We start from the raw sequence: 9,961 nt of genomic DNA, 5'->3' as shown, positions 1-9,961 counted from the left end.
TAATAATAATAATAATAATAATAATAATAATAATAATGTTATTAACATTAAGACAAAGGAAAGAAAGAACAGGCAATGTTTGTTCTGCATTAACCGTATTTTAGAAAAGCATAATAATTATGATAACAGTCACGTATATTAATATTCCAAAGAAAAGGCGATACTAACCTTCCATATTCATGCAAGTCGCTGACATTGGTTTACTGATGCCACGTGCACCTAATATAAGCACACACATAGCTCTACATTCTCATATCAAATAACATTTAAGTATATTTTTCTTATGAATCAACCAATCGTTTTGTTTCTTATAATACTGTTACAATTAATTACTCACCCGATATGTCTTCGAGTTCGTTCATGCGCTCTTTATCAATGAGTGGTGGTAACCTCTTAGAAAAGAAATCTTTTAAAGCTGTTGCAACTGCATTTACAGGAATGTCCAAAGAATGTATGTCCACATTACCATCTAATTAATCATAATTGATAAGAATTATATTTTGTAAATGACACGTATTTCTATTCAAAACATTTCTATTAAATCTATCGTATAAGTACCTTCTTCGAACTTCTGAAAAAGAAGTTCAACGTGCGCTCGATTTCCAGGAACTCTATATATCCCTTCTGAATCTAATCCTTCGTCTTCAATGAACCGTACACATTTCTCCAAAAACAACGGTATCCGATTAGTTTCGCTTTGTGCGAAGTCTTCTATCACCGGTTGTTGTATTTGACCTGAAATTGGTGTTCCACTAGGTCCTTTTGTTTGCTTTATTTTTTCTTGCTTTTTCTTTTCCCTTTCTTTTTCTTTCTCTGCGTGTTTCTTAAGTTTTTCTTCCTTCTGTCTACGTTTCTCTAATTTCTCATCTTCCTTTGCTTTTTGTTTATCTTTTTTTCGTGTTGATTTGTCACCTTCTTTACCTTTATTGAGTATTCCAAACTACGAAAATACGATACATATAAATATCCTTTTATATTTAAGGGTAATAGACGTTTATATTGTTGCTCTTTACTTACACTAGGAGAATTTATTTCCCGCGGAGATGAAACATCTAGGCTCGATTCATCATCTGTGTGACGTTATGAAAATTATCAAATTAAAAATTTACAAAAAAGAAACAAAATAAATGAAGCGTAAAAATTACTTACAAGAAGCACTAAACATATCTTGAGTCATATGTTTAATATTAAAAGGATGTTGCAATGTTGCTGGTAAATGCTGTTGCTGTAATGAATTACCACATCTTTTGCGTAGACTAGCTGCTGCATGCTTATATTGCTTTGATCTGGCCCTTGACATTTGTTCTGGATCACTTGATTCACAAGTATCTGTAGTTTCACTAGATACTAATGCATAAAATTAAATCATTATATTATTGCAATATACAAGTTATTTATATAATACAACACAAAAAAGTAAAGGTACCTCTTTCTGCTGGATCGATTCTCCAATTTTTATCATCTTTGAGATTATAATTCATTCCTACAATACCATCTCCACTTCCCATACTTGCCAATGATGGTACTTTTGGAGTTGCAACTGGTATAGCAATGCGTTTCTTACGTATCCTTTTATGCGTTAACGGTTTCTTATTTACTTTTCCTAAAGCATCCACTATTTTTTGTCTTTCCAAAGAACTCCACTCTGAATCAGAATCACTGTAAGCTATACATAAAAAAAAAACATAAGTACATGAAAAATATTGAAGCTATTTAATGCATCGTCATATTCATACAAGGTATTAAAATAATGCTTACATGGCTGTCCTTTTTCACGTCTATGTCGTAATTTAGATTTGTTGTTTCCAACAGAATCTTGCACTAACGCATACATATAGTCGCCGTCGTAAGCAGAATATAAACTAGGAACAACGTCTTTCACCTGTGCATATTCCGATCCGAGATCTACCAATTCAGGCGTAGCAAGAGGAGCATGACCTAGACCTACTTTAGGACCATGCTCGTCTTTTTCACCTATTGTCATTCTAGCTATAGCGTCTGTTACATTGGAAAAATCTTTTAAATTAATTTTTCCAGGTTGCTTCAGTGTTTGACTATTTCCCTTTGGCCGTGGTTTCGCTTGCGAAATATGACGTCTACCTGTTGTAAAAGCTCTGTGAGGATAGCTATTTGTTACTCCATCTTGATGCATGAATGTTTCTTTAACCCAACCTATATGAATAAATAATATATACATGAATATTAAGAAATTCAAGATCAGCTTTATTACCGATATACCGTTATACTTCTATAGTACTAACCAGATAATTTGTTAGTAATGTCTCCAGATTTTAACATCTCTCTTTCTCTTTCTTCTCGATAAAAGTCGACTTGACTGTATATATCACTATCATCACTTGGACTAGCTCTGTTATCAGCAAATTGTTCAGTCAATCCCGGGTCTCCAAGATCACCATCCGGCGTTAATTGTTCATACGACTCTGAGCCACTTCTGAAAGTTACAGACATACTGCTTCACATTAGACTTGTGAATTATAGAAAAGATATCATTAACGCAATATTTTAAAATGTTTCAGATTACTTACCCATCATCTGGCGTTTGAAGATGATAGCTTTCATGTCGTGGTGGTGGCATTGGATGTAGAGCAGAGTATTCTAATGTACCCTCACCACTATCATTTAAATTACCAGGTTCCTCCATATTGAATGCTTGCTCAATTTCTGGTTTTTTCTCCCACACCTCTTTAAAAAATGGCGTATAAAAAGCAGCTGCAATCGTAAAATAAATAAATTCACATTCTATCGAAAATATATAACGCTGATAATAAAATTATTATCTAAAGAAAATTATACTTTTTTGTTGACAACTTGATGCAGATGTCATAAAGTGTGCTTGTAATCTATCTGCGGTTGCGTTTCCTTCTGTGATAAGCAAATGACTCAAATCATTACTAAAGAAAGCATTGGCACCTCCAGTATCAGTCACAGCCATAATTTGTATTGGTAAATTGGGTATATTCATAGAAAATGCACTGAAAGCAATTTCAATAGATATAATAACAATTATATAACAAAATGCAAAAATATTAAATCAATTATATGATACATACTTAAGAGTTGCAAGAGATGCTTTTCTCTTTGTTGAATAAACCAATATGAAACCATGTACAAGTTCGTCTCTAAATGCATTTGCTCCATGAAAACTCGAAATAATAACTTCAACTCTGCGTTTGGATTCCCCTAAAAATGTTTCCAATACAATAGATCTATCTCCACTGAGAAAACAACACTGATGACTGAGTAAAGGTCCAAGAACATTTTCCACCGAATATGGATCTCCGCAGAACATACACATTATTATTCTGCAATGGATAATTTATTTGTAGTTCTTCTACTCTCCACATAGAATTCGCAACTTATAAAACTATATATTTAAATTATATTATTTAATAAATTACCTAATATCTGGTTCTAAACACTCTATAACACTTTGGTAAATATTCAAAAATCCAGCTCGATGATTTATAGATTGTATAAGTTGCTGCAGAGCATCTTTCACCAAAGGCGTTGGGAATCTTTTATCTTGTTCTAAATCATCTATGCAAACATCGATAAAAGGACACTGCAAACTATAGCATAAATAATAAATACCAAAAATAAGGATAAGCAATCTAATTGTTCAATAAAACTAGAAAAAAACTTCTCTAAGCACATATACCTATCAGCAAGATTTTGTCCTTCTTCCCTGAGTCGTATTGCTTCCATATCATCAATACTTGATTCTGGTAAAAACATAATAACAATAGGTAATCCTTGAAACGGTAATCTATCTTCTTGTTCTAAATTTGAAAGTAATGTTTTTTCTAATGACGAACGAATGTACTCGAACGAATCCTCATTTGAATATATACAAAATGATCCTGCAATGATAAAACATAAAGAAAATATTTTAAATATTACTGGTGATACATTAAAAAGATTTATAAAGAAAATTTATAAAGAAATTATTGTATACCATGTGGCATGAAATCTGAGGTGGTAAAAGAATTGTGTGGTAATCCTACGTCACCATCAATAATCCTATATCCCAAAGTGTATAATTGGCAATCAATTTCTACTTCATCATCATCCGTTTGCGCTCTTATTTCCCGAGCGAATTCCTCACCAAGACCATTACATCCAAGTATAACCAGATTCAGTTGATTGTTATCTGATGTTAATTGCCACTGACTACTGTGATTCCAAGATGAAGGTCTATAATAATATAAGAATATTTTAAAGTAAACTTTAATTTATAGAAAAAATTATTATGTGATAGGATCACTTTACCTGTGGGCTTTTGTACCAAGTATCCTTTCTATAAGTGCATCCATGCAATTTGGATATGCTGGGCAATGTTCTCTTATAGGACAGTGAACAAATCCTAAGTGTTGGAACAACATCAACTTTCTATCTTGATCCAGTCTGTCTAAAGCTTTGTACCTGCACAATAACAATAAATATTTTCAATCATAAATTCTTCAGTAAGAATCTTAAGACATATTTTAATGGATTATTAACCTAAAATCATCTAGTAAAGCGTCCGTAATTTCTTTTATATCATCCTGTGTAATGGTTCCAGAAGGAGCTATGCTCTTGAAGTGATAAAATAAATCAGCATGTTCTAACAATAACTCCTGCAACAATCAAAGGGATACAAATATTTATAGTTAAGAGATTTTAATATTCCTAATCATATAATACCAATACATACTTGAAAATTGTGTTTTGCTTTTTCAATTATTTCTTTTTGATGTTGATCATATATTTCCTGACAATCATGATGAGAAAGAGCTTCAAAACATTCTCTACCCATAAATAGTACTCGAACCTCAGATAATTGTTTTCCAGGTGTAACATAACCAGTTTCTTCTAATAATTGCTTAAACTGTTTCTTCCATCTAATAAAATAATTATATGTTATAAGATCCAATTGATTTAAGAGGAATTAAATCGAGAATAACAAAATTTATATCATCATGATGCTAGTCAAGATCTGCTTATAATTGTACAATACATAAAAAAGCAATAAATAAAAGCATAGATTACCTTTTTGGAAGTCTGCACAAAGAAACACCACCCAGAATAAAGCAAAGCATTAATATATTATGGATGAATATTATTGTCTAGAATTCTAAATGATTGTATAATCACAACAGAAGCATATACAAAATTAAGCAATGACACAAAGATTAAGAATAAATATATTAGCTTCATATTTGGCTCAATATTTTTATATCAAAGCATTATTCCATTATATTACAATACTTACTCTAATCGACGTTGTTCTTGCTGTAAAGCATTTACATGATTTTTAAAAACAGTTTCAGCCTCTGGTGTTTCTAAAACGTCATAAGGAATTTTAGAGCTATTATTTTCTCCAAAATCATAATCAATCCAAGGTATATCCTCGGGACACTCGTAAAAATATCGATGAAAGTCAGGATGTTCTTTTATACACTGTTGTACTGCAGACCATTCCCTAGTGAACAAAATTAACAAAAAAAATTTTTTCGTTTTTTTTAACTTCGCTTAAAAATAAAATTGCAGGTAAAATAAAAATAAAATCTTACTCATTCATTAAATTTGATATATCAGGACATATCTCATGAAGAATATCTGGTAACACATCCAAGTATCCTTGTATTTTTTTTGCCACCTGCTCATCTTTTAGCTTTTTAATATGTCTTCTAAATAATCTTTGTGTTGCATCAACTCCAAATAATTCTATGAAAGTTGAAAATTCTTTATGTTGTGCAAGTTTTTTAGATGCTTGTGACCATAGTGCACGATAATCAGTAACATGTATACGAATTAATCTTTGCAAAGATTCAGTTGATGTATCTAATAACTCTTTTCTAGCCCTAGCTGCCTCCGCGAAAGGAATCACTTTACTGCGCGTTTTAGTTTTATCAATTAACTGTGCTACAATCATGAAGGCCAGGTCAATATTAATATTTTCATGCGCAGAAGTTTCCACTATTAGTATAGATCCCTTATATTCTTTGCGCATCACTAACTTTTCTGCTTCTTTGACATATTGTTCATTTGCATCATCATTTTTAGTTGTGATCAGAACTATAGGCTTTTTTGTTTTCATTAAATTATTTAGTATGTTAGCTACTATTTCAACTTGTTTCTCGATTAATCTGTTAGGCACAACACTTACATCGAATACACACAAGAAACCATCAATATTTAGTTTACCATCTGGTAAAACTTTTTGTTCATATTCTTTTTCAATACCCAATTGATTTTTGCAGATGTACATAAGTTTTTCAGCACTAGTAATTTTAGTGGCTGCGCATCTCTTTGCATAAGGTTCCATCTTACCACCCTTAAAAGGTTGAAAGGATGCATCATCTATAAACTCTGTATGTTCTATCACTTGAAATTGGTACTCTGTACCATCTTCAGCAGTCTTTGTTACTTCGCCCCAATACAAAAAGTGATCATTATTCACGACTCTGCCACTAAAATCCGACTGCAAAACATATAACATAATCAATGAACTTATATAAAATTATAATTCAAGATATTACAATACCTGTGATAATACTGAAATATGGTCCACATTATAATCATCGCTGAGAGAACGCATAAAACGATTACACAAGCAAGACTTGCCAACTCCAACTTGTCCTTTATCTTTCTCAGTGCCAGAAAGTCCAACAATCGCAATATTTATAGCCTTGACATTATCGCTTTTCCTTGCCATTTTTGGAATAATGTACAGTTATAACACTTATGCAATTTTCAAATTTGAAAATAAATTTGTTTTTCTCAAGTAATGTTACTCAAGACATATTTATGTATGTTTAAAAGTAAATGATATTATAATTGCTTATATTTATTAGGAATTTGTTCGCATATTTTTGATCATAATATTAAATCTACAAGCATGTATGAAAATCAGAAAAACTTCCCTTAGGTAACATCTTCATTAACATATTCTATTACTTTAATTTGTTTTTTCGCACTTGGTACTTATATGTCATCACAACAATGCAATTTCAGATGTAGTATCCAAAAATTGGTATAAGCATATATGTTTAATTAACATTTGCCAAAATTTCATTTGTGCTTTATCAACACAGTGTTCTTATTCCAAATTTGCCAGTAATAATGCCATATATTCATTTCTTGATAATATACATATCTCAAGACTTTAAAAATTATACGTATGAAATACAGTATGTTCCAACTTCAATACAATTTCAGGAAGATTATCTTTTAAAACGTATAGTATGTAATAGGATCGATGACATATATCTGAAAGTTACAAAAACAAAAGAATGGATATATCTCGCAATGATTAACCAAGATAACGAAGTAGAGGAAAAAAATCTCAAAAAAGAAGTAAAATATAATTGATATATGAAATATCTAAATCTAAAAACAAAGATCAAACTGTGTAGTATTTTAGACCAATTATTTCTTTGTTTTAATATTTCATTTCTTCTATAAAAATGTATTATAAAGGCCAAGCATATATGACTCATGATGATCAACCGTTTAACAGTCCATTATTTTTACAAACACACAAATATAAATCGAATGTCATTTATACAGTTACACATAAATATAATTGAAAGCAACTATTTCCTTTTCAAATAAAAATATAACGACGATTGCGTTAGCATTCGGTAAAACATGATATCTACCACGTTACGATGTAAAATAGTCGATATTTTGCCATTAAGATAATTTCGAAAAAAGAAAAATTCTAACATGTTTCACAATCTTTTAAAAATTACACATATAAAAAAATCGAATTTTAATATTGAAAAGCATAACTGCAACAATAGAAAAATAAATCGTTACACGTTGCTGCGTGTCTCTCGTGAACGGTCTTCGCCATTCGTCAAGCTTATTACGTGCAATCATTGAATTGTTACATCGAAACAAAAAAAAAAGATTAACACGCGCGAAAAAAGATTTGTTCGAAATATGATTGACAGCTATGAATAGATCAATATGCAATGTACACATCCGCGCTGAATTTTGATAGTGACGATTGCGCGTACATACGTTTTTAATATGCTAAGTTATACACTTGACAAAATCAACTTTAAATTCTTAAGATCGTCATGTACAGAGTCATTGAACGGAAGATTATTTTTATCTCTTTTTTTTTTATACGAAAATGCTTCCTTTGTAAGTACCTTAAAATTGATGTGCTATACCCGCATGAAAGACATACAGATACATATATTCCTTCGTTGAGCGATCTCACGAGCCGACCGGCCGTCTCGTTGAAACTTTTCTAAAATCCGATAAAATCTTCACCGCTTTTTACCGTGCGTCTACTATCTTGACTTCTTTTTCTGCATACACGCTGCACCAAAAAATATCTAACACTTTTCTGGACAGTGTTAAATTCCAGGCGTGTAAATAACTTCACGTCAAACTTCGACTATTGCCCCGTAAAGGAGCCATCTTGGTGGGTGGGCACACTGCGACTGATGTTTTTAATAACGATAGTATAATATGCTATCCTGGGCAGGATCGTATCAACATAAAATTATTTTGACTGCTGATTCTACATGAAAAAACAACTCGAAAATCGCGTGGAAATAATTATAATTATTATCTTCTTAAATAAAATATTATTACGTATTAATAAGAAAATCTTATCGATATATTGCCTGGCAAATAAAAAATCAAGATATATTACATTATTTCAATGAAGCAAAGTTGAATAGATATAGCACAAGATAAACGTACTTATACCTTGAGAAATTAATTCTGAAATATAAATAATTATCAAGTAAGATTTTATAGGATTCTGATTGGAGCATTTTATGGGATTCTAATGTAACATGTAAGTACCGCCCAATTGAGATCCGGTAAAGTTAGCTTTCATCTACCTTCGCTACGTTACCTTTTTTTATTTTTCAAAAGCAATTTCCTAATGTGTATATACATACAGATGGACGTTTTATTAAATTAATGTCAAGATTAAATAAATCGTCAATTCAACAGTAAAGCAATACACTGAGATATATTGTATCATAGTAAAACAGCGACGGTCCTGACTGTCAAACGATAGTATCGCCCTCTAATAATTCAAAAAATGCCGATAGTAATGCACTAATAATATTAATACATTTAATAATTTAGGTGTTAAGACAATTTTTATATAAAAAGTATATTTTTGACGAATGTGTAATATAGATTCTTTTTGTAAGAAAAAAATAATGAAATCTATAGTATATTCAAAACATATTTTTGTAATAATGAAATATATACGCGCACACATAATATATACAACAAATATATTTAAAATCACGTGATCATCGCGGGTAATTAGGTATCCAATCGCATTATAGTCTCCCTGTCACTACTTTCACTCGCGCGGTATTAAGACTGTTCTTTACTTTTGGTTTTATAATAGTTTCCACCAACAATGAGTACAAACATAATTCTTGGACGATTTTGAAGAACAAAATCTTATTTTAAGGATAAATATTTCAACGAGGACATAGCTTTTTTCGAAAAAGCTTTATTTTCTTTGAAAAAAATCGTGTACAAAACGGCATTTTTCCGACAATAATTTATGCATTCATGAAAATAAAACTTTTTAGCAAATTCGGAGAAGCTATGTGCTCGCTTAAACCTTCATCTTTAAAATGAAATCTTATTCGTTAAAATCATTCAAGAATTATGCCTCGACTCTCTGTTGGTGTAAATATTGTTTTCGACATTTTTCGTGAAAAAAAAGTTTCGTATAGTGGCGCCTTTTAAAGTTTGCGGCAAAAGAAAAGAAGCTCTTACCCCCACTACTTCTTTTTATATAAACGCTAGAATGATATTACATTGTTTCCGTGAAATAGACAATTGCTTCCTTATTTGCTTAGTGAACCGATGTTCAGATTTTCTAATCCATTCCAAATGCAAGGAAACCATGTTCACACAGAGAAGCCACAGCAATCTATTCAGACAATTTAATGAACTTTCG

At 31.1% G+C, this 9,961-nt stretch overlaps 1 protein-coding gene across 5 annotated transcripts in view; it reads right to left on the bottom strand.

Moving 5' to 3' along the window:
* LOC122629808 (rho GTPase-activating protein 190) overlaps positions 1-8,468 on the bottom strand; it is an 11,480-nt gene extending 3,012 nt beyond the window's left edge. The window contains exons 1-23 of one of the 5 annotated variants that reach the window (XM_043813615.1): positions 8,166-8,462; positions 6,981-7,272; positions 6,548-6,893; positions 5,574-6,484; positions 5,273-5,482; positions 5,050-5,061; positions 4,715-4,901; positions 4,522-4,637; positions 4,291-4,443; positions 3,977-4,215; positions 3,680-3,881; positions 3,420-3,590; positions 3,072-3,323; positions 2,815-2,993; positions 2,547-2,730; positions 2,262-2,470; positions 1,759-2,172; positions 1,427-1,666; positions 1,150-1,347; positions 1,018-1,070; positions 559-940; positions 338-469; positions 169-219 (exon numbers count right to left, since the gene is read on the bottom strand). In XM_043813615.1, coding sequence (XP_043669550.1) covers positions 169-219; positions 338-469; positions 559-940; positions 1,018-1,070; positions 1,150-1,347; positions 1,427-1,666; positions 1,759-2,172; positions 2,262-2,470; positions 2,547-2,730; positions 2,815-2,993; positions 3,072-3,323; positions 3,420-3,590; positions 3,680-3,881; positions 3,977-4,215; positions 4,291-4,443; positions 4,522-4,637; positions 4,715-4,901; positions 5,050-5,061; positions 5,273-5,482; positions 5,574-6,484; positions 6,548-6,718 — 4,666 coding nt within the window. In that variant the 5' untranslated portion in view covers positions 6,719-6,893; positions 6,981-7,272; positions 8,166-8,462. Of the gene's footprint in view, positions 1-168; positions 220-337; positions 470-558; positions 941-1,017; positions 1,071-1,149; positions 1,348-1,426; positions 1,667-1,758; positions 2,173-2,261; positions 2,471-2,546; positions 2,731-2,814; positions 2,994-3,071; positions 3,324-3,419; positions 3,591-3,679; positions 3,882-3,976; positions 4,216-4,290; positions 4,444-4,521; positions 4,638-4,714; positions 4,902-5,049; positions 5,062-5,272; positions 5,483-5,573; positions 6,485-6,547; positions 7,273-7,664; positions 7,871-8,165 lie in introns of those variants that run through there. The other 4 variants (XM_043813612.1, XM_043813617.1, XM_043813613.1 and 1 more) reach the window with 4 other exon arrangements.
* Between the last annotated feature and the right edge of the window lie 1,493 nt (positions 8,469-9,961).

Source organism: Vespula pensylvanica, chromosome 6 (assembly GCF_014466175.1).
Source record: "Vespula pensylvanica isolate Volc-1 chromosome 6, ASM1446617v1, whole genome shotgun sequence".
In the NCBI taxonomy this organism is placed as follows: domain Eukaryota; kingdom Metazoa; phylum Arthropoda; class Insecta; order Hymenoptera; family Vespidae; genus Vespula; species Vespula pensylvanica.
The sequence above is the reverse complement of the archived record's forward strand: the minus strand, read 5'-3'. Positions and strand labels throughout refer to the sequence as shown.